The 25986-nt window shown below is 37.4% G+C and overlaps 1 protein-coding gene across 1 annotated transcript in view; it reads right to left on the bottom strand.

Annotated features, from left to right (window-relative positions):
- Positions 1–25986, bottom strand: part of DOK5 (docking protein 5) — a 162911-nt gene that overhangs the window by 92227 nt on the left and 44698 nt on the right. The window contains exon 2 of the mRNA XM_069072443.1: positions 7239–7346. Coding sequence (XP_068928544.1) covers positions 7239–7346 — 108 coding nt within the window. The remainder of the gene's footprint in view (positions 1–7238; positions 7347–25986) is intronic.

Genomic DNA, 25986 nt, shown 5'->3' with positions numbered 1-25986 from the left:
GAAGGAAGGAAGGAAGGAAGGAAGGAAGGAAGGAAGGAAGGAGGGAAGGAAGGAGGGAGGGAGGGAGGGAAAGAAGGAAGGAAGGAAGGAAGGAAGGAAGGAAGGAAGGAAGGAAGGAAGGAAGGAAGGAAGGGAAGGAGGGAGGGAGGGAGAGGAAGAAAGGAGGGAAGGAAGGAGGGAGGGAGGGAGAAGCATTTGTTAAAGTCTTACTAAGTACTTAGTACTAAACACTGGGTATAAAAATACAAGCAAGAGGAAAGTTCCTACCCTTAGGGAGATCACATTCTGAAAAGCTTGAGTTGTATGAGTTTGGGAGTGGGAATGAAGATGCTCAGCTTGGGGCCTGATTCTAAATTCCAGAAGTTCAGAACAGAGTCCAGAGGGGAATGAAGACTGGCCTCTCTGTCAATCTTGGCCCTTCCACAAAAGGTAAGCCCCAGTAGGAACTCACCAATAAGAGAAGGGAATGGACCTTGTGGAAGGATATTGTCTTATGATCTTCTCATTTTTACTGTTCTCAGTGAGAGGATTCCATTTCCTCACAATAAAATCTCAAAAAGAGAACAAAGAAGCTAGTTTTAATGGGTGAATTGGAAAAAAAAAGTTTGCTGGAGCTGGTTGTTAAATGTTCTGTGTGAGCATTTACACTTAAGAAATTAGCACACCCTATAAATCAAAGTTTGATTTATGCTTTCTTGGTCTAAACTTAAGAAAGTGATGGAGAAAATGCTAAACATGCAGATTAAACTAAAAAAGTGTGTCATGAAACCTCCTTCTTTCAATTTTTACCAGAACACCACTGGTTGGAAACCATGATTAAAATTACTATCATTACAATATTATAGCAACTACACATCGAATCCACTTCAATACCTAGATGTGTAATCTTCAACAAGTCACCTCCCTTCTCTAAGTCTCAGTTTCCTGTTCTAAATTCCATAAACCTAAAAATAATCAACCAATTTTTGTACTATTTTAAGATTTTCAAACTCTTTTATGTACATTAGCTCATGTGATATTCACAGCAAACTCACTGTGGGAGTAAATAATCATAGGTATCTTACAGATGAGGAAACTGATGTTCAGCAAATGACCTTAAAATACATAGCCAATAAATATCACATAAAGGATTTGAAAACGGGTCTCTCCTAACTCAAAATCTAGTCATCTTTCCACCGCACATATCATAACCCTATGAGTCATTTCTATGAGAGGGATATACCATTGACAAGGTGGCTTAAGAAAAGTAAAATGAATTATTACATTTATATAATGTTCAAACTACATAATAATTTTCCTTATATAATAAAGCATCTTAAAATATATTTCTTAGAGAGAAAACTGAGAAGTTTTGTAACTTTTCAGTTTATCTTTTGTATTTTAATCCTTTAAAATATGATAGGTTCTGTGGGCATTTAGTCTTAGTGATTTCTAAAAGGTGAACACTATCTATGCTGCACAAAACTCTACCCTTATCAGTGTTCTATATGTAGTGTAAGAGGTCAATTTATCAATCTATCTATCTATACATCACACACACACACACACACACACACACACACACACACACACCTCTACCTCAAATAGCCTAATTTGTTACTTATTTCTCTCTTTTTTTGCTTTTTGGAGAGGGGAAGGTAGGGCAATTGGGGTTAAGTGACTTTGTCCAAGGTCACATGGCTAGTTTTTTGTATGTGAAGTGTCTGAGGCTGGATTTGAACTCAGGTCCTCCTGACTCCAAGACCAGTGCTCTATCCACTGTGTCACCTAGCTGCCCTTACTTCTCATTTCTTTTGGAAATGAAAATTATATAAATTAAAGAAATATATAAATTATATACAAATTAGAATAAACTGAAATCTTGCTATGGTGTGCTACAAATAGCCTCCATATTTTATGAACAAGTTTTATAGATTACACAGACTATGGATAAAAATGTATTTCTCAGAAGGTCTTCAAATTCCTGCTATGCCCTCAAGAGATTACTAAGTGTATCAGATTGGTGAAACTAAATAGGATGAATCTGCTGTTGAAGCTCATCAAGGGCTTTGAGGTTTAATGTAGATAATTCCTACTTTCTAATGCCTTTGAACTTTAGTTAATGGTGATTATACATGAAAGAAAATGTGACTGCTTATATTCTCCAGAGATTTACATGCATGAATTTGAAGATAGGGACATATTCCAGACAAAATGCCGAAATGCTGCGTGACAGAAAAATTCAGCATTGTGGCAGGTTCCTGGGGGGACTTGTGGGACAGTGAGGGGAGGGGAGGAATGTCCTGGGGTTGGTGATTCTTTTAGTGTTCCTTCAAAATCACATTGCTGTTGCTGTTCTGTCCTTTCAGTCATGTCTGACTCTTCATGACCTGACTGGAGTTTTCTTGCCCAAGATAGTGTAGTGTTTTGCCATTTCCTTCTCCAGCTCATTTTACAGATGAGAAAACTGAGGCAAATAGGGTTAAGTGACTTGCCCAGGGTCACATAATGTCTGAGGATAGATTTGAACTCAGAAAGATGAGTCTTCCTGACTCTGGACCCAGCACTCTGTGCACTATGGCGCCACCTAGCTGCCCACACAAAATCACATAGATACAGGATTTACTCTGGTTACTTCTGTTATGGACAACAAAATGGAGATTCACAATGAATACTAAGAGAACAAGACAAGCCTGCTACCTTATAGTCAGGGGAGAGTGCAAGAAATAGTGGCCTCATATCTTGATTTCTACAGGCAGTATTATATTTTTTTCCAGACCAGACTAGTGTTTCCATTGGTATAGGGAATTTCCAATAAGGAAAAACCCTCTACCAATACCAAATTAAACCTGATCTATAATTTCTAATCTTTAGAGAGTCACTGAAAAGTAAAGTGACTTGATGAAAGTTCTCCAGTACAGTAAAGTTAGAAATGGGACTTAAGCTGGACTTTCCAAAACCAAATACCAACTATTCATCATTGAGCATCAGAGACCTAAAGATACAATATGAGCCTGGTTTCTCCTCTTTGAGAAAAGGCTTGAGGAAAGAATTTTATCCTATTAATCTGATACATTTTCCTAAAATCAAAGAGTAGAAATGCAACTAATTTAAGATAGGCTCAGACACAATATCAAAGTGGGGTGTCAGAGGTTTGGAGAAAAGGGTGGAAATCAGATAGTAAATCATGCCCCCAGTCTTCAAATATCTGATCGCATTGCTATGTGGAAAAAGAATTATATTCATTCTGTATAGCTCCAGAGGGCAGAATTCAAACCCCTAAATAGAAATAATGAGATATACTTGTGCTCAATTCAAGGACGTGCTTCCTTATAATTAGTGCAGTTTCACAAGGGAATAGGATGCCTCGTGGGTAAGTGAGTTTTCCCATCACTCGATTTATTTAGGATCATAAATCTACAGCTGGAGAGGGGTTTAGACATCAGGTAATCCAACTACCAAGCAAAACCATGTGACCATTTAAAAGGAATGTTGTATAAGACTTGAGTAAGAGTTACACAAGATGTAGTCTTTAATCTAAACAAATATTCATTAAGTACATAATGTATACAAATACATACACAAAATAACAATGACAACAAAAATAGTTAATAATAATGACAATAATGCACTTCAAAGTCTGCAAAACACTTTTAAATTTTTTCTTATTTTATCCTCACAACAATTCTGAGACATGAATGTTATTATTAGCCCCATTTTACAAATGAGAAAACTGACACATGGAAAATAAATGAGTTGCCCAAAAGTTATACAGCTTATCTGTCTGAGGTCATATTTGAACTCAGGATTTCTTGATTCCAGGTCTAGCTCTGTCCATTTCACTGTGCCATCTGGCTACCTTAGGTATGAGATGGTATTAGGGATTAGGGATTCAAATGCAATCAAAAATAATATTTGTTACTCAAGGAGCTTGAAAATATAAGATATCATATTTAAGGAAACATAAAATATGAAACATGAGAACATTAATGATTATGATGATAAGAATCTCAGAGTTTCAAAACAGAAAGGGACCACAACAAATTATTTGACAAGTAGTCATTCAGCCTACCTCTTGAAATTGAAAGGATTCCCCATAGGAGGTGTCACCCTAGATAAGCCTTGATGGAAGCTAGGGATGTTTTGAAGATGCATCAACAAAGAAGGAATCCATCAACAAGCATTTATTAAGTGCTTACTATGTCAGGTATTATGCTCAGCACTGAGAATATGTACAGAAACAAAAATGGTTCTAGTATTCCAGGAGCTCACATTCTAATGGGGGAGGCAACATATGTATAATTATGCACATACAGCATATATACAAAGCAGATGGAAAGTAATCTCAGAGGAGATGGTATGAGTGCTGGAAAAGTACTCCTGAGGAAGATGGGATTTGTGCTGAATCTTAAAGGAAGTCAGTCAAATCAAAAGATGAAGAAGAGGGAGAAGATTCCAGGTACTAGGGACCAACCAGTACAAAGACCCTGAGATTAGAGATAGCGCATCATGTGTGAGGAACAGCAAGTAGCCCAGTGCAGCCAGATCATTAAATGTGCGGAGAGGACTGAAAAATAAGATTATTGCAAAGATAGGAACAGTTTAAGTTAAAAAGATCTTGAATGCCAAAGGAATTTATATTTTTAATTTATATTTAATTTATATTTGATCCCACAGGGAATAACAGGTCACTAGAGTTTATTGGGTAGGAGGCAGTATGATCAGACCTATGCTTTAGGAAACTCGCTTTGGCAGCATAGTGGAGGGTAGAAGATTGTGGAGAGAATTGAGTCAAGACAACTTTTGCAATAGTTTAGGTGAGAGGTGGTAAAGGCCTGTGGCTGTATACAGTATACACAGAGACTGTATTCATAGACAGCCAGGATATACACAAAAGACTTCCTGAAGGTAGAAATTTGTCACTAGATTAGAAAAATCATATGAGAATGGAGAACTAAGGATAATACCAGAGTTGTGAGCCTAGATGACTAGGAGAGTGATTTTGACAATAATTAGACCATTTTTTTTGACATTGACAATAATAGAAAGGAATGGTTTGGTGGAAAAGACAGTGAGTTTTACTTTGTATATGTTAAACTCTGGATTCCTGCAAGATATCCGGGTTAAGATGGATAAAAGGCAGTTGTTCAGAAGTAGCTCAGAAGAGAGAGTGGGGCTAGATACATGAATCTGAGAATCATCTGCATAAAGATTTTAATTGATTCAATAGAAATTCATGAGATATCTAAGTCAGAGAGGGAAATGAGAGGGGGGCCCAGGTTAAATTATTGGGGGCACACCTATGGGCAGTTGATGGAACACAGGTGAAGAGTCAGCAAAAGAGACTGAAAAGAAGCAGTCAGAAAGGAAGGGGAAGAAGAAGGAAACAGCAGTGCCCGAGAGAATACCCAGGAGAAGAATGCAATCACCAATGCCAACTGCTGAAGAGAGATTGAGAGGATTAAGAAAAGACCATTAGATTGGTTAATTAAGACATCTTTGGTAACTATAGAAAGAGCAGTTTCAGTTGAACTATGTTACAGATTGCAGAGGAATTAGACAAGAATACGAGGAAAGGAATTAGAGGCATCTACCATAGATATCTTTCTCAAGGAGTTCAGCTAAGAAGGGAATGAGAGATATAAATGGATAGCTAAAAGGAAGATAATGTTGGGGTTTTTTTTCTCTAATGGATGAGACATGTGTGTATTTGCATTCCAAGCATGAGGAACAATTTATGCAAGATATGCAAAGGCATGGAAACATAGAATGGAATTTTGAGTTCCAGGAATAACCAGTCAACCAGTTTGGGGACAACAGGGAGTATAAAAAAGGAATAATGTGAACTAAGTCTGGAAAGGTTGGTTGGAGCCAGACTGCAGAGGATTTAACTTACACTAAGGAATCTGCACATTCTCTTGGAGGCAAGTCTTGGATTCTATGATTGACTCATAGAGTAGACAATATAGTCTAGTTACCACTTGATGGCTCTAAATGGCGAATAGATTCCATGGTGGTTCCATTTGTTTAACTAAACACTATGATTCCATAGTGAAGGAAAATAAAACTAGCCTATGCATATAAACCTATGGAAATTTTTTATTCATATTCTTAGGAAAACCCAAGCTCCATTTTTGAGTCAGAAAACCAACTTGCATGTATCAACCTTTGGCAATGCATTCAGGAGACAATTTCTATCTCAGGTTATTCAGCTCCTTAAAAGCCACACTCAGTCCAAAAAATAATTCTGTCACCAGACAGACCCCAGATATTCACCAAGCCCTTCCTAGACCACCTGGCTTAACCAAGAACTCCACAACTCCCTTCCACTTATGAGTTATAGATCAAAAACTCTTCTGATTCTTTCCTTCCCTCCTTCTCCTTTCCAAGTAATTTTTTTAATACTGAAGACATGGGGCAGAGGTGACCTGGGAGCTACATCAAACATGGCTTAAGATTCCACTGATTCTTGACTTGAAGATTCATCTGCCCTGCTGCTAAATTGGTTCTCCTCTCCCAAACCCACCACCAACAATCAGGTCTCTTACAAAACTATATTCCCCTTGCTACTCCCCTATGGCTCTACTCAAAATCCCTGTGATTCTGAACTACTGACTGCCTTCCCAGTGCAGCTCTCCTCCATTCATATCAGCTACCTCCTCCTTGTATCCTGCCCTACTCTTCTACTATGCCTCTCTGGATAGAAGGGGTTTCCATTGCTAGCAAATTGACTTTTATGTAATGATAATGATATTGATTAAAGATTTGCAACAAAGTTTGCAAATTTTATATTATTTGATCCTTATAGCAACACTGGGAGGTATTATCTCCATTTTACAGAGGTGAAGTTACTTGTCCAGGGTCACTCTGAGGTTAGATTCTAACTCAGATCTTCCTCACTCCAGACGCAGTACTGTTATCTGCTGTGCCACCAGCCACCTCTACAAAATAGTTCCCGTGAACTCCCAGGAATTAATTTGTGTCTATGTTATATTTAATTTTCTTGTATATGTTGCTCCCCTTCAATAAAATGCAAGCTCACTGAGGGCACAGACAACTTTGTATTGGTTTGTGTATTCTCAGCAGCATGCACAGTACCTAGAACATGATGAGCATTCCACAAATGCTCATAGCTTTCTTGTCTTCAGTCTAATTAGCACGAATTTCGACTGAAGTCACTTCTCCTATTTTTTGACATTAGTCAGGAGGTCAGTTTGGAGTTCCTAACTCTAAGTTTATGGAAGTGTATCAAACTTTACCTTGTGGTAACACCTGAAATATGCTGCCCGCTCATCTGAAAACTTCTCCAATCTTTTTGGACCTTTGCTTGAAGCTTTCTTGAACACTAGCCAGCATCGCTGATAAATCTGGAAATAAAGACAACAGTGAGTTTGACATCTCTATTGACACCACTACTGGCTTTTGAATTTAATTGTTTTCTGTGTTAAGTTTTTATCTTTAATTATTCACATAGACATAAATGGAATGTAGTAGCTCACACATTAAAAACAAAATTTTAAAGGGAGTTTTGGAGACAGAATTCTCCAATTTCTTCATGTTTTGATGAGAAAACCATTGGCCTAGTTTATAAAAGGAAGCTTAAGGGAAAACAGAAGAAAAGAAAATATTAGAAATAATCTAGAATGAGTCATAAATCCATCTAGTATAAACAACTTAATTTAATGTCACAAATACAAGACCACTAATATTAAATAATTTTATATTCTAGAAGATTGATACTATCAATGTATATATGTGCACACATACATGTGCATGTATGCACATACAAAACACACATGACAGGGGTTCTTTGGTACAGAAACTTCTTACACTGATGAATTAGCAACTCATATATTCCTAGAGAATTGCCTAGAATGCTGAAAGACAAGATGATCTGCCCATGAACACACAGCTAGTATATGTCAGAAGTAAAATTTGAACCTAATTCTTCTTGACTCCAAAGCACAAGGATTTTCAAATGATAAATAATAATAATATTCTATAAAAGTTTATCATTGCTAATATACTTTCTTTATGACAACTCCAGTGGAAGAATTATTATTCCCATTTTAGCTGTGATGAATAATTATTTTATTTATCTATTTAAAGTATACTGAAATCTTGATTTAGTTTAATTGGATTCTGTCTTGATAAAGTATGATACCTCACAGGGTTATTTGAAAAACTGAGTTTCCAAACCTTAAAGTCATGAGTAGATTGAGATCTTTCTTGGAGGCAATATCCACCAACTTTAAGGCATAGAAGTGCTAGAATACACATAGGCAACTGGGTAGCATAGTGGATAGAGTGGTGGCCTTGGAATCAGAAGGACCCAAGTTCAAATCTGGCCTTAGACATTTACTGACTGTGTGACCTTGAGCAACTCACATAAACCTATTAATCTGTTTCCTCATTTTTAAAATAAACTGGAGAAGGATATAGAGAACCATTCCAGTATCTTTGTCAAGAAAGTCCCAAATGAGATCACAGAGTCGGACACGACTGAAAGAACTGAACAACAACAACACTTCACTGATGATGATGATGATGATGATGATGATGAGGGGGGTGATGATGATGATCTCCACTTCATGTTATAATGGGAATGGAAGTGAAATACAAAAGGAAAAGAATACACAGGGAGTTTTCCTCAATGATAATGTCATACCTATTCCCTAAGAGGCCCATGGCATAGAGAAAGAAGTATTTGAAGTCAGAAGAAATGAGTCTAATATTGATTCTGACTTACTAGCATTGGGACCTTGGCTGAGCTTCTTACCCTCTCTGGGCTTGAGTTTCATCATCTGTAAAATGAAACAGTAGGACTAGACTAAGGTCCCTTCTAGAACTAAATCCTATGGTCCTGTGATCTCATATTTACTGCATGATAAACATTGACTTCCAGTGCCCTAGAATAGTCACACAGCAGGAGAGGGCATAAACCAAAAAAAACCAGTGAAGTAGAATCCCAATCCTTTTCAAAGTCAGAAGCTAAGAACATAAGTTACTATCAATGCTAAGTGTCTTCAAAAAATATCACCTTTTGATGAAGAGACAATAGTTTATTTGCTTTCAAATAAAATCTAAAACCAGAATCTCTACCTTTGCATTGTCCTATTCATAATCAATAGAAGGGTAAGATAGGATCATCTCTATCCTCAGTCTCCAACTAATAAAAGCTTCTCCCTGAATCTCTTTCATATTCAAGAGAAGCACAGACCAATGCTGTGATTGTGACATACTGTCCATCTGGGAATGCTTATAGCAGTCTGCCCAATTTAGAATGGTATTGTGTGAAATACCAGTCTGAGAATTTGCCAGCACATACTAAGTCAGTAATTTAATTCTAGCTGCTTTCTTAGGGTAACTTTTCCAATGTCATGTGCTAACAAATAATTTTTTTTCATCACAGGAAAACTGGAAGAAAAACTAGTCATGAGGAGATTCATGAATGACCAACAGTTTCTAAGTTTCATATTAAGGAATCATCCAACATGTTCCAATGATGAAAATAATAAATTTGGGGTGGCCAGGTAGCACAGCAAGTAAGAACACTGGCTCTAGTGTCGGGATGACCTGGAGATCGAATCCTGGGCTCAGACACTTAGCACCCACCCAGAAACACCTGAATGTGTAACCTTGAGCATGTTACTTAACCCCAATTGCTTAGGGGTGGCCAGGTGGCTCAGCGAGTAAGAGCACCGGCTCCAGTGTCGGGATGACCTGGATCAAATCTGGGCTCAGATACTCAGCACCACACCCAGAAATAACTGGCCATGTAACCTTGAGCAAGTTACTTAACCCCGATTGCTTAAAAATAATAATAATAAATTCATTGAACTTCTTAATAATATATAATAATAAATTTATTTATTATTTATTAACAATATATTTATTCTATATGCTCTATATAAACATAATATTTATTAATAATAAATAATAATGAATAATGATAAATTCATTGAATTTAGAGCTGAAAGAGTCCTCAGGGATTATCTACTTCCAACCCTTGATTTTAAAGAGAAGGAATATTGAGACTCAGAAAGGGGAAAGTGACTTGGCCAAAGTCATAGAGGAAATAAATAGTAGAATGGAGATTCTAACCTAGGTCTTTCAGATTCAAATTGAGTACTCTCTCCATTACATTGTGGTGCCTGCTTGAGGAAGAACACTTCTGGAATGAATGGTGCCTAACATCTTTTATCATGGATAATAAATTTAAGTACCAATAACACTATATTAGTTTTGATAGATAAAGTCACTCCAAACTGAGTTATACTGCAACATTGATGAAGCTAGGCAACTATAATACAAATAGTTAAAAAAAAAAAGCAGAAAAAAATGTTATCCAAGCAAGATTTTGTTTTCTTTTAATCATTGAAGAAAACCTTAAAGATCGCAAGATTTAGAATTGGACAAAATAAATAATTCTGTCTACCTATCTCCTTTTACAAATTTTTGAATGAAGCCCATAGAGCTAGAGATTTGCCTGAGAAAACATAATTAGTAAATATCAGATCTGAGACTAGAATCTAGGTCTACTTAAAAAAGTAATTTAAAAACTAATTTCAAACAAAAAATTCTCTGGTAAACTCCTGCTTATTAAGAAGGGCCTTAATCTCTTTAGGATAATACATTAGCACTTTCCTTATATTCAAACCAATAAGGTGAAGGTGACAGGAGACATACCCAATAGGTGACAATGTGGTACAAGAAAGAACTCAGACTATACAATGAAAATTTTGGAGGCAGCACAGTGCAGTAGACAGCACACTGGATATGAACAAACATGATTCTGTCAAAAAAATTACTAGATTTAAGGGTAATGGAAATATCAGTGTATTTGGAGTCCATAGAAAGGACACTTTGGGGTCAATGGACCTGGGTTTGAATCCAGGCTCTCCCACTTACTATATGACTTTAGGCAACTCATTTATCCTTTCATGGCTTCAATGTTTTTCCTAACTGATAAAATAATAGGGTTAAACTCTTAAGATCTTTCAAATCTTTTCCAATCCTAAATCTATCATTCTGTGAAGACCAAAAACATGGAAATGAAGCTGGGTTCCATGACACTAACCTTGGACAAGTCTCTCCCCTTCTCTGAGATTAAGTTTCCTTATCTGTAAAATGGACAGGTGCAGGTGACCAAGCAATCTCTGAATTGTCTGTTAATTCTAAATTCAATGATCTCTGAGGTTCTAAATTACCAGGTTATGAGATCCTGAACTGGCTTTCTTATTATTTATTCTAGTGTAAGAAAACTGATGAGACAGCATTTAAAATGAATGGAGTCCTTAGACTTCATGAATATTTTCAAATACTTGATAGAGGAGTAGATGAAAGGAATAACCAACCATCAGTGACCAAATTCAGTACTGCCAACTCTATGCACTAACATGAAAAGAAGAAGAGAAAAAAATCAAGCTGAAATACCAACTTGTTCAGCTATAAACCTTGGATTGATCAATCAACAAAAGTAGCCTTCATATACTGACATAGAGAAGAAAAACAAATATATGTTTGACATAACATGATTTCCTACTGCCTGCTCTCCCTTACTTTTATTTTATTTTTTTTTAAGCAATTGGGGTTAAGTAACTTGCTCAAGGTTACACGGCCAGGTGTTTCTGGGTGGGTGCTAAGTGTCCGAGCCTGGGATTCGATCCCCAGGTCATCCCAACACTGGAGCCAGTGCTCTCACTTGCTGTGCTACCTGGCCACCCCTCTCCCTTACTTTTAACAAGGCATAGAGTAAAAAAACACCCAAGTATTGAATTTTTGATGACTTCACACCAGATTACCAATGATTTTAAGGAATACTTCATTTTTTATTTCTACTACATTCTCTAGTCCAGTTCATCACCCTACCAAAAATCATCATATTCTCCATTTAAAATATATTTTATGCCCCTTAAGAACTACTTTGCTTGACATCAAAATCCTGCCTTTTTTGGCTCCTTTTCTTGAAAAAGAATGATTTGGAAGGCTTACAAGTTTTTCTAGTGCCAAGTAGCAGCTGAACCTATCAAGATTTATTTACTTGGAATTTTCTCACTTTAGCAGTAAGTCAACAAATGATTCCTACAACAGAAATAGAAATTATATTTTGGTAGGTTTAGTAAAGAACTATGAAGGTTTGAGAAAATAACAACAGGTCCTTGACAAATAAAAAAAGGATGGGAGAGAAAAAAAGAAGGAAGAAAGAAATGAAGGAGAGAAGAAATGCCCTTGTGACTGCAATCGAGAAGAAATATGATCTCTAGGAAACATATGAATTAATTTAACTGAGAAACAAATCACTGATAAGATTTGATGTGCTGTTTTTTGTTATTTTTAAACAGGGTAATGAGTATTCTATTGAAGAGATGTGGGGGGGGAGGTGAGGGAGAATAGGGAATAAGAAACAAAGTAGTTACTCTCTAACTGTGAAATGTCAGCAACTAATGAGCAAATAGGAAAAAAAATTTAGTGATCAAGGGCCTTCTTATAATTCTAGAAATCACACTATATAGTTACCTATTCCATCTCTCCAAAACCCACTTTCCTACCTAAGATAAAATCTTTTGCTAAAAAAACAAAACGTTTCTCACATTCACCAGTGAATATCCATATTTTTAATGGGAAAAAAAAGGCTATTTCATGACTAATTATGAAAAGGTTACAGAGTAGATGGGAAAGCTCTTTCTCCATTCATAGAAATGAGAAAGCCACACAGTAGAGATAAAACTTTGTAATTAGTCATAAGGTTAAATATATAAAAAGTTGTTTTAATAATACTTAGAAACACCCAGAGGAAGTTTATTACTACTATATAAAGACTTATCCTCTGCTATTTCTTTTTTTAATTTCCTATATTTCATACTCAGGAGAAATTAATCTTGAAAGACACACATAGTAATCATATGTGTAGGGACTTATGTTATTTATTATTTGTATTGTGTGTTTACAGAAGCATTGATTTCTTGAGCCATGCAACACTCTCTAGACAGGTAATTAGATTCTACTAGCTATATTTAAAAAAAAAAATAGTGGGAACCTATTTTTGTTGTAATTATAAAGGTCCATTTTAACTAAAGCAAGGATCACTTCCTCTTTCCCATAGTCAATACCCTGTTTCTGATCCCAAATAAATTGTGAGGAGGAGGATAACTTCAAGCAGTAGTGGCTTACTGTTACAATGCATTCATTTATCCAGACATTTGGTTCAATACTCAGAGCCATCTTTAACTCCACCCTCTTCCTCACAACCCAAATCCAGTCAGTTCCCAGATGTGCTCATTTCAGTCTCTACAACATCTTTTAGAAGAGCGCCCTTCTCTACATTCATAGTACCACTAACCAGGTTTGAATCTCTCCTTACCTCTCACACTGACTACTGCAAAAGTCTCTTAAGTGGTTCCTCTACTCCAAGTCTCTCCCCTTTCCAAGCCATTGTCCACAGAACTGACAAACTGATATTCCTGAAACTCAGTTTTAACCATGTCACTCACCTGTTTAAAAATTTTCAATGGTTTTCCTTTTGCCTCTAGGAAAAACATAAAGTCCTGAAGTTGAACTCAAAAAGCATGTAAATTATACAGAAGCCTCTTGCCTCTATGTTATAAAAAATTTATTAAAAATAAAGGTAGGCTATGATGAGCAACAAATAACATAACAAAATAATGAAATTAACTATATTTTGACAGGAAAATGTTTTGTAGTCAAGGGATTCATCCCTGAGTCATCTGTCAGATCACTGCCTCATAAAGCATAAAATTAATATTTTTACTAATAAGAAAGATTAATAAGAATAAAATGATGTCATATAATTAAGAATATTTAACCCTTAATTATTTAAACAAGCTATTGAAAAAAATTTAAATGGGAAATGGATAATTTTTATATCATCCAGAAGTTAAAGCTATATAAATTAATTGCTTCAATAAGTAAATCAAAAGAGCCCAGAAAAAAGATAAGAGAGTAATCATTTGACTTACTGATCAAATAGCCTGAGATGGCTGCAACAGCTAGCACTGGGTTAGATATACTCTTATCTATAAAATCTCATAAAGGACAGTTATAAGCAGTATCATCTCAAAAAGTCTAAGGAAAGCTTGGAAAGATATAGGAAACGGAAGAAAATTATAAAAAATGTTTCAAAAAAACCCCAAAATTTTCTCTATCTAGGATACTGAAACCATCATAACTGGACCCAGTGTCATAGTATTTGAGGTTTTTACAGAGGAAATATAAATGGCACTGAAAAGGAAAAAAAAATAAGTCAAATAGGGTCAAATAGAGAGAGGAAATTAATGCTAGAGGAGATAGAGTTGTGAGGACATTGCAGGATCAATTAAAAAAACTAAAGCAATAAAAACTTAAGCTAACCCTTTTTTTTAATTAGAACCTAAACTTTACTTAAAATTATACTTTTCAAAGGGCTCTTCTTAAATCAAAACATTTTTCTTACCATGAAAATACAGTACATCCTTTTCAGTCATTGTGTTGGATATAAAAATATATACATATATGTGTATGTATGTATGTACATATATGTATATGTCTATACGTATGTCTGTGTGTGTATACATATACATATACACACACTTATATATGTATGTATACATCTTTCCAACTTAACCCTGCTCTGCTCATTACACAAATTTCCATAGAAGGGCCAAATGGTAGTCTCTGAGGACTGGTGGTAAGACATGGAATTGTTTAAAATTTTAAAATTTTAACTTTCTTTTTTCCCTTGCCCACAGCAATCAGTCTCCAGACCACCTACTCAGTATTGAACTATGGAAAGCAATGCAGCCAGAAAAGTCAAAGAAAAAAAAAATGTCTGGTTGATTTTTCCTGACACCACAGTCAATTATGCAGTCTCCTGGCCGATACTGAGACTCCTGAGGCTTGAAGGGGGACAGACTACATGATCCTATCAGGAACCAGGTTCCTGTAAAGTGAAGCCCCATCACAACAAGCAAGAAAGCAACTTAATGGAATCTAGGAGAGTGTTATTGAGGGGCCCTGGACTGTAACATGACTCAATCACTAATGCCCCTGTTTCTTTCCCCCAGAAGTAACAGAAAATAAGCAAGTGGGGCAGCAAAGGAAAGAAAATAGGTAGCAACAGGGGGCTCCTAGAAACTGGGAAAGCACCCTTACTCCCTGCGGGCTGTGGATCCCAGGTAGTTATGCCAAAGGAAAAGTGTTGCTGATACATTAGAGGATTCTTGGGCACACACGGTAAACTTATATGCATGTCTATGAAGAAACATTAGTAACTGTACCACAAATGTGAGGTCACATGAGGTACAGGAAATTTCACTAGATTTGGAGTCAGAGAATCCCAATTCAAATGCCAGCTCTACTACTTACCACTTGTGTGACCTTGACCAAGTCATTTGCTTACCATGAGCCTATTTCTTTATCTATGAAATATATGAGTTGTACTAGATACTTTCTAGACCTACTTCCATATCTAGATCATTGTAGCAGCAAGCACCCCAGCATCCCCAGGGTGTCTGCCAACACAGGTTCTTAGATCTGCTTTGGCAAAGGAAAGCAACTCAAAATGGGTTAACAAGCTTATTTTAATCAGTCAAACATATATCATTTACCTCATTCAGGGGAAAAAAGGTCAGCACCCCGAACCTCAAATACACAGACAGAACCATCAAGACAAAAACAGATCAAGTAGACAGATTTCCAAACTGTCCAACCACCACATCCACACCAAACAACATCCGGGTTTCAAAGCCGGGGGGCTCTGGACAATGGCCCTCCAGAGTTTCATCCGATCAAACCACAGAACACCTCTCAAAGTGAGCCCCAAAACAAAGCCACACATCAGGGCTTACACAGCCCTCTCCTGGCTCAGAGAATGCAACAACCCCACTGACTCACTGGCCAATCAAGAAGCATCCACCGAAAAAGAAGCCTCCCACCCCAGGCCCCAGGAGCACCCCAGCCCAGGGGCAGGGAAGATTCTCAAATTTACATTCCCATTACAATCATATATGGATTTTCATAGGAAATATTAAAGAAAATAAAAACATACTTAGAAATGGCCCAAATAATTTCAGCTGCCATTTATACCAAAAGGTAATGTCATAGATTAAAATATTGCCTTGTAGTCTATTTCAATTTTCCTAGACTTTAAAAAGGGATTTTATGTTGTAAATAAAAATTCAGAAATGTTTATTTAAATTAGTGATAGTTGTAGAATTATAAATCATAGATTTAGCCCCAAGGAACCTTAGAGGTTGTCTAGTTCAATTACCTTATATTCAAGATAAGGGAACTGAAACTCAGAGAGGTAATTTGTACAATGTCATGAAGCTCACAAGTGATAAAGCCAGAGTTTAAACTCAGGTCCTCTGATTACAAATCCAGACTCTTTTTATCTACAATAACATAGGACATTAGGGAGAATTTTTCTAATCCCATGCCATAAAAAAAACATCATAAAGGATTTAAGACCTATGTTTGAGTTTCACTTCTTCCATTTGTAGCAGTCTGTCTTTTATCAAATAATTTCCCTTCTGTAGCTCCCTTCCTTCATCTGTAATATAGAAATAATAATAGCTCCCTTCCTTAACCCAAAGGGTTGATGAATGGATCAAATGACAAAATAGATGTGAAAATGCTGTGTAAATCTTTGAGTGGGAAAATGGAGGGTTATGATAAGGATGACGCTGACTGACACTTTTGAATAAAATGACAAGATATTTTGACATCCTTAGACACAAATAATGCTTAGTTTACCAAACACAAGAATGGATATTGAGCAAGAAGAATATTTTCAAAGCAACAAAAATTATTCAAATCAGGTGGTGGCAATGGATTATAGGAAGGGGTACAATAAGGAGCCAATGTAGTGGCTTGGGTAAGGTTTAAAAATTGTGTCCTATAAGTGTTCCTGTCCACTGGAGGAATTGAATCATCACTGTATCACAATCTACTTAACATCATACTGATACTCCATGAATAATGGGATTACCAAGCATTCAAAGTTTATCTCATTACATTAATACACTGTTCTTGGAGCTATAACTTGATCCAAAATTTCTGGAAAACAATGTTGAAGTTTGTGATAAAGGTCACTAAATTATCCATATCCTTTATCCATCAATCAGACTACTGGACATATGTTGCAAGGATGTGAAAGACAGAATGGTCCTTTCTGTAGCACTCAAAGCTTTTTGTGGTAGTAAAGAAGTGGAAATAAAGTAGGTGTCCATTGGTTGGGGAAAAGTTAAATAAACTGTGGAATGGGAATGGAATGGAATATAGTTGTAAGAAAAAACAAATATGAGGAATTATAAGGAACATAGGAGTATTGTTATGAACCAATGTATAGTAAAGTAGGTGTTACCAGGAAAACAATATACACAATGACTAAAATAGTATAAATGAAAAGTACAATAAAACAAAAATACTGGGTAATTATGATGACCAATGCTGGTTCCAGATAATAGATGAGGAAATATACTATCTTCTTTGTTGGAGAAGTGAGAAACTATGGATATGTAAAATGCTTGCTGTATCAGTTGGTTTTATATGGCATTGTCTCTTTAATATCAGAGAAGGCTAATTGTTGGAGGGTTGGTAGGGGGAAGGCATCAGAGGATCCCTTCCTAGTACAGCTGTGGGAATGAAGAGGGAAAGACATGAGGGGATAATACACATAGAGCCCAAAGAACAGCCCTCTAACTCTCTCTTCCATTCCCATCTACCTCAAGCTGCCAGATTTCCTTTTCCTTTTTCCTGTCTAGTGCCCATTTTAGACAACTTTTTATATGTACATTTGTAACAGCCCTGACTGATCATATCACAGACACAGGACATACGAAATTTCACTAATATTAATACATGAGGAATGAGAAAGGAGCAGGAAGAGACATAGGGTGATTTACTTCAATCGCCAGCACTCAGCACAGTACCTGGTACATAGGTGCCTAATAAATGTTTACTGAATGAATGAATGGATCCCCAGCACACTGTATTTAGCTAGGGATGACCCTGCTCAGTAACAAAAGCTTACATTAGTGTATAGCTTTCCTTAAAAGGAAGTTGTGACATTACTAATGCAATCACCTTCATCTCCATTTTACATGAAAGAAAGCAGAGATCTGATCCCTCTACAACAGTTGCAGAATATATATAAAGCAGAGTAGATAAGAGAACTAATGAGATGTCAATGTCTTAACAAGGTGTTTGTACATGATGATTCCTTTAATAAGTGTGAAAGTCATTCTCTGAATAAATCAGAAGGGGAAATATATTGGCTTGATTGAAAAAGGGTCATTTGGGATTTTAAATAGCTAAGTCTGGAGAAAATGAGGGAATGTGGGGGAATATATATGTGGAGGGGATCCACTGAAGTAAAGGGAAGTATTAATCTCTTCTCCCCTCCACCATTCTCCCATAACATCTAGTCTAGCAGTAGATCTACTTCACTCTGAAAGACTCCCTCCATTGAGAATTAGAAGTCAAAGGGAGAGTAGAAGTTAAGGGAGTTAAGTCTTACACACTCCAAACACACAGGGATACAAAGAGACAGCCTGAAAGAAGAGTGAAGCAGCAGAGAAGAAAGTCAACTGTTATCTTAAAAGAGAGCTAGCCCTGACCATCAGGAATTGAGCTGCAGAGAGGAACCTTTCAAGAAAAGAAAGTACGGTAGATTACACCTCAGGTTGGGGGTGAGGGGGGGAATGTGAAGGGAGAGAAGCATTTTCTAGCTACTATTATTACTGTGACATGTTAGTGAGTAACTTTGGCAAGAACTAATTGCATCTACTGACTATTAATGGAAGAACACCAATGACATCTCATGAGCTGTAATGTTAGCAGCGAAGTCCTTCATAGTTACCCTAGACCTTGAGATAGCAGTTGTCCTTTGGGAGACTCCATCCCCATTTGCCACTGAGTTCAAATTCAAGTCCAGTGATTTTGCTCCATATCGATAAGGAAATAAAGAGTCAATAGCAGAAACAAAACCTGAATTCGAACTCCCTTACTCTAAATATTCCATGCAGACAATATTCTCATCAATTTCTCCTAATGAATCTCAAGTGCTATATATTAGCTTTATGTGCATAAAGGCAGAATAATATAACATGAGGTATATATTACTTATTTATGCACATATTATATGCATATATATGTATGTGCTATATTATTCTCTCTTGTGTGAGTTGTCAAACACACAGCCAATGGGCCACAGGTGCAACTAGAAGCAGATTAAAATGTTATTTGGAAAATATTTAACAAAGTAAGAATGCAAATAATACAAATAATGTTAACATATGGCTTTCTAAGTTAACATGTGGCCTCAGGGATCCTTAAGTACCACTACCTGACCCTCCTTCTATTTAAGTTTGACACCACTGACCCAGAGAATTCTCAGTACCATTTATCTTACCTCAGTTAACAAAGACCTTTTGGTATAGTTAAAAAATCATGAAACCCTCAACAAAACATCTTTAATTTTCTCATATATATATAATCTGGGGAAACAAATATAAAGCAATTATTCAACAGCTGTCCACCAAATGTCCAAGTGCTTTATACCTGTTAACTAGATTTCCCCTTTGCTTTTCAAGACTAGGTTTTCAAAGAACAGTGACAAAGTCTCAAACTTAGTTTCCAACTATGGGGTTTATTGGAAGTATGCAGTGCACTATTGGACACACTAACTCATGCAGGGAAGGTCCAAGAAGATGTGCATTTTAATTTACTATTAACTTGATTCTCTGTCTTTGGTTTAAAGAAATGAAGTTATGTGCCATGGTAATCAGGAAATCAGCTCTCTCCAGATTTACTCTGCCATCAAGGTGGCCTTGTAGTTATTAGAGGTTGTGTGGTTCTTTACTGGGGTAGAGGAAGGGAGTTGATGCTTCTACAAAATTCAATAGCATTTGTTGGGATAGTAGGATTAGGATAAGCAGATCCCCCATGCCCTTGAATACACCAACCATGAGTAGATTAGAAAAGGGTAAACTTTAGAGTTGGTAGAATGCCTTTTCAGTCATATTCATTGATTTTCATCAGTTACTGTCATTTTCTCTATCTGCACATCTCCTGCCTTCTACCAAAGGGGTAAAAGCAATCTGGTCTAACCAGCCTTCATCACAGTTGTGCCTGGCAGAAAGTACTTGAAAAACCTAATTTAGGGACCCTTTAAAAATGTGATCTCTGACCCTTTGACTTGAAGAACCAATCTGAAAAGTCATGAAGTTTCACAAAACGATTTTGTTCAACTCTGATCTCTTGACGACCTTTGTAAAAAAATCATCAACTGGGTTCCTCTGTTTTTACTCCCTGACAGCAAGTCTCTATTTCTTTTATATATCTTATACATGATAGTATGATACCTAATCTGATTTGTAAGAAAGGGAAATATGTTTCTAAGTGGATTTTATAGTACATAAGGAATGGTCTCCCAACCCTTATTTGCACCTTTTGAAATCCAACCTGCAGTCAATCAGAATGTCACAATTTTTCAGTGCCCACATTATTGATAGTGAATTAGCTCAAAGATGGAAAGGGAAAGCCACTAAAAGGAGCCAACCAGAACAATCACAGAAACAGTGAATTAACTCAAGGATGGGAAGAGAAAGCCACTACTAGGAGCCAACCAAATATCTTCTAATCACTTTGTCATTGGTCATAGCCAGGCATGTCAGGAGCCTGATCTAGTGAAAGAAGCACCAGACTTGGAGTCAAAAAAGGGGGGTGAGACCCTGGTCATTCAGTCTACCTCTGAGTCTCAGTTCCTTTATCTGTAAAATGTAAAAAATAATATTTGTATTTAAAAATTATAGGAGGGGCAGCTAGGTGGTGCAGTGAATAGAGCACCGGCCCTGGTGTCAGGTGGACCTGAGTTCAAATCTGACCTCAGACACTTAATGCTTACTAGCCGTGTGACCTTGGTCAAGTCACTTAACCCCAATTGCCCTGCCTTTCTCCCCTCCAAAAAAAAAGGAAAAAAAATTGTAGGATCTAGATGCTATCTAGTGGTATGGGAACTACATTTGGGGAAAGAGAGCTCCTGGAATCAGGAAGAACTTAGTTCAAATATGGTCTTAGGCATTTACAAGCTGTGTAACTTAACTTCAGAATACCTCAGTTTTCTCATTGGTAAAATGAAGATAATAAAAGCACTGACCTTTGAGAGTTATTGTGATGGTACAATGAGTCACTATTTGGAAAGTGCTTTGCAAATCTTAAATGCTATATAAATGCTAGTTATCATTTTACTTTATTTTTGCTTCTTTGGAGGGGAGAAATCAGAAGCCCACTGACTCAGAGTGGCTACTAGGTCTCAAGGGTGGAGGTGGAGATTGGCTGGGGTTCAGGAACCGATATGAAGAAGGTCCGGGTACAGCAGCATTGTAGGACTAGATCAAACTGCACAGGAACTTAGTAATAGCCAGAATATTAATATTCATCTTCCATCTCCAAATCCTAGAGAAAAGCTGCTCCTTCTGTTAAGTCAACATTGCCTCCCTTCTAGAGCCATCAAGAGGAAAGAACTCTATGAACTTGAAAAAGTGCTATAGAAATGAATTGGTGGTGTGTCATTGTTGCTGTTGTTCAGACAAGTGTCCTTCTTCTTTTCAAAAATGCAATTTCCACTTAGTTATCTGCCCCTATGGAACTGTGGTCAAAGTTTCCCTTTGTTCTTAAAGAAGTACCTTGTTTCAGACCTCTATTTGTCAAAACGGCAGAAAGCCCAATAAATAGGCCAAAAATCCCACTATGGCGTTCCAATTCCATGTTGTTCTGGAACTGAGTTTACTGAAGCATATACCATCCAATAACACACCAGAGACCAGTAAGTCTGCTCCTGGATCTGGATTCAGGCAGAGATGCCACTGTAACAGATGGAAGGGAGGAAGTGGGTAGAGAGAGGATTGTTCCTTGGAAGCAACAAGGGGAATAGCAACGCAGCATGTGGGTGGAAAATACATAGGTACTTCAGGAAATTCCAAAGCATTAGACATGCCTTGAAAACTTTTTTGGACAAGTACTTTCCTTGGTCTAGGAAGGAAGGTAATAACGTGCAATTATTAAGCACCAGCTCTGTGCCATGCACTGCACTAAGTGCTTTACAAACTTTATTTCACTTGATTCTCATGACAATTCTGGGAGACAGATGCTAATATTATCTTTTTTTTTTTTTTTGAAACTAAGGCAAATAGAGGCTCAGTGACTTGTCCAGAGTCATGCAGCTTGAAAATATCCAAGCTCAGATTTAAACTTAGATTTTCCTGCCTTCAGGCCCAGCCTCTCTAGGGAATGACAGGTAAGGAAAACATAAATTAACAACTATTCTACAATTTAGACAGCTTTAGAGAATTCCCTGTGGTCAGGGAGAGGTTAAGTGACTTTCCCAGAGTCATACAGCCAGCATGGTGCTGGAAGCCAGATTTTCCTGGTTCTGGGACTGACTCTTTCTCCATTACACCAATACTTCTGCTCAGAGGACAACACAGTTGTTTCAAGACTCTTACCAGGACCAGAGAGGTAATTTAATTCAGTCTAACAACTAATTTTTTTTAAATAACAGACTTTTCACAAGAGAGAAAATAAATAGCATCCACACTGAACAGACCACTGGGAATTACAAAGCAGCCTATCAAACTACCCATGGGGCATACTGCATGGGACATAGATCAGAGGAGGAGAAAGTTCCTAGCATATGCAGAACAATATGCTAGATTGAAACATTTTGCCTGTGAGAACACTCCCAAAGCATTCCTAAAAGGAAACTTTTCCTATACTTCCAGTATTCTGACTTTTTATTGAGGGAGGTGTGATTAAAAAAGGGATGGGGTTATGCAAAGGAGAGGGAAGGGGAAAGGAAGTCCAGTATTCCGGAACACTCCCAGTTTTAATCTAACCTAATTATGGTCTAGAAGACAATGAGCTGTTGGAAAATGTTTTGTGTTCTAATTATTCAAAAGTCCTCTTTTCCCTGTTCACTGTATCCATTTTTTGAAGCATACCAATACACAAGCTTCAATAAGTGGGCATTTTGAGAAGTAACTCCTTATTTCGAACATCCCAAACTCCAAACTGTCTGACCTAAAGTTTCATTTTATTTGCCAGAGTTAAGCATCAGGGACCAGCTCCAGATCAAAGTGATGAATGCGCCAGTTTCCTGAATATTCAGAAGCTGTAACTCCAAATTAATCCTGGCACCACTCAGTCTGTTTCTCAAGCTTTGGGGACCTAGCCTTAACAATGCAATCAAAAGCTAACCTTCCTTTGAAAATCTCCTTTAAAGAGGCTATCTGTCTGTCTTCCAAAGAACCATCCACTGAAGAGGGTTCAGTGAAGGAAGCAGGTCAAGGAAGCTAGTTACTGACAGATTTTTTAAAAGACACACAAATAATAGAGGTGGAACAAGGGACACACACCCAAATCCAATTTAGAATGCTAATCTCTAGGCTGACCTCCAATCTGTATCTCTAATTATTTTACTGACATCTCAAACTGGATTTCCAATAGACTTTTAAAACTTAGCACAGTGTGTCCAAAACAGAACTCATTATCTTACCCCCTAAAATCTTCCCTCAACTCCTCCCTTCCCTAATACTGTAGAGGGCAACACTATCCTCCCCATCCCTCAGGTTCACAACCTAGGAATCATCCTAGATTCCTCACTATCTCTCATCTCCCATATCCAAGAGGTGGCCAAGATCTGACAATTTAATTTTTGCAGTATCTCTCAAACATGTCCCCTTCTCTCCTCTGACACTGCCACCACTCTAGCATAAGGATCTCCTAAATTCATCCCTAGATTATTGCAATAGCCATTATGTAAAGATAGTCAGGTACCTACAGAGTGGTGGGGAAGAGTCAGTTCTAAAACTCTTTCAAGTCTTTCCCCACTTGAATTCATTCTCCATTCACCTACTAAAGTGATTTTTCCAAAAACATAGGTCTAATCAAGTCAGCCAATCCTACTCCATAAAGTGCAGTGACTTTCTATTGCCTCCAGTAGCAAATACAAAATGCTCTATTTGGAATTTAAAGTCCTTCCTAACCTAGCCCCCCTCACCTTTCAGGTTTCTTACACCTTATTCCCCAATGCGTACTCTTCAATGCACTGTCATTGGCTTTTTAGCTGTTCTAGAAACATGAAATTTCATCTCTCACTCCTAAGCATTTTCTCTGGCTGTTACTCATTCCTGGATAGCCCTCTTTCTTCTGCTCCAACTACTGACCTCTTTTAAGTCCTAACAAAAATCCTACTGTTGAGGTTTGGCATCTCAGGATGCTCAAGACCCCAAAATACTGACACCGCCAGGTCCTGCTGAATGAATTAGACTCAAGCCTTCTCTCAGCCAAAGAAAACAAAGTTTGCTAAAGATTCGCCATAATGGGTAGACTCTTAAGGAGCCTAAGTATTTGTGACACTTGTACTGACAAGCCGGCCAGAACAATCTGACACAGAGTAAGTCTGCACTAGATTGAATCTCAGCACCTTCATGGAGGCAAGATGCACCTTATATACAGAAAGACTGTGGGAGGGATTTAGGGTTTTTTGGGGGGGAGGGTCTTGAGGAGGAGTCTAAGGAGGACCTTCACTACTGAGGTCAGACTCCAGGAATGGGATTAAGGCTGGGAAGTAGCTGAAGGCTACCTGGAGATGACAGACTATGGAGGGCTAATCTACTTTAAGGGTAACAGATTTGGGTAAAGATATTTTGATAGGATCAAGGGTGGGAAGTAGCTGGATAATGGAGGGCTAGGATAGGTTAAGAATGACAGAGATTTGGGAGGAAGACCCATGTGTACAAAAATATTTATAGCAGCTCTTTTTGTGGTGGCAAAAAATTGGAAATTAAGGGGGTGCCCATCAATTTGAGAATGGCTGAACAAGTTGTGGTATATGCATGTAATGGAATACTATTGTGCTATAAGAAACGAGGAGCAGATGGACTTCTGGAGAGGCTTATACAAACTGATGCTGAGTGAGAAGAGTAGAACCAGGAAAAATTACACAATTACAGACACAACGTATGTGTGATGACCAACTTTGATAGACTGGACTCTTCTCAGCAATGCAGTGGTATAAGTCAATCCCAAAAGACTCATGAGATGGAGAGAGATGTCTACATCCTAGAAAGAACTGAGTTTGAATCCAGATTGAAGCAAACTACCGGATCTTTTTCTTTTTCTTGTTTGGTTTTATTTCCTCTTTACCATTTTTCATTCCATCTGATACAATCCATCTTTATAATCTGACTAATGTCTAATGTGAAAGTATTTGCAGATCCTATACTTGATTGTATGCTGTCATGGAGGGGGGAGGGGAGGGAAGGAGAGAAAATTTGAAACTCAAGGAATTGTGGATCTAAATCTTGTAAACTAAAAGTAAACAAACAAATTAATAAAGACCAAAAAAAAAAAAAAACACAAGGTGAGGGGAAAAAGAAAAAGAATAACAGAGATTGGGACCTAGGATAATGAAAGGCTTATGGGCTCAGACAAATATCTCATCAAGTGGGAAGATTCAAGGGGGTTCCCAGAGCCTAAACCCCATCATTACCTTCTATGGGAAGCCTTCCCCATCCCCTCAATTCCAATGCTTTCTTTCATTTAACCATTTCCTATTTATCCTGTGTAGAGGTTGCTATGTATATGTTTATTTGCATGTTGTCTCTCCATTTGATTGTGAATTCCTTAAGGGCAGGGACTGTCTTTTGCCTTTTCTTGTATCTCCAGCACTTAGCACAGAGCCTGGCACATAGTAGGTGTGTGATAGTAATGGCAATTAAAGATTCCCCTGTATTGGCTTGGTTTTCAAATTGATTGTATTAAAACCCAGAGCTTGTTAATCCCACCTGTGGGATGGACTTTTTGATGTGAAAAGAAAGTCCTGACTGGGAGGAGCTGGTGACGTAGATTTGGAGAGACAAGAGAGAGGCGGAAGTTCTTTTTGGAAGCAGCACCTCGCGTAGAGGGAGAGACTAAGAGATTGCTGGTGGCCGCTTTGAATTGCCC

Source organism: Petaurus breviceps, unplaced genomic scaffold, assembly GCF_028583685.1.
Source record: "Petaurus breviceps papuanus isolate PSGF00001 unplaced genomic scaffold, PetGlider_PUasm1.0 90847, whole genome shotgun sequence".
NCBI lineage: Eukaryota > Metazoa > Chordata > Mammalia > Diprotodontia > Petauridae > Petaurus > Petaurus breviceps.
The sequence above is the reverse complement of the archived record's forward strand: the minus strand, read 5'-3'. Positions and strand labels throughout refer to the sequence as shown.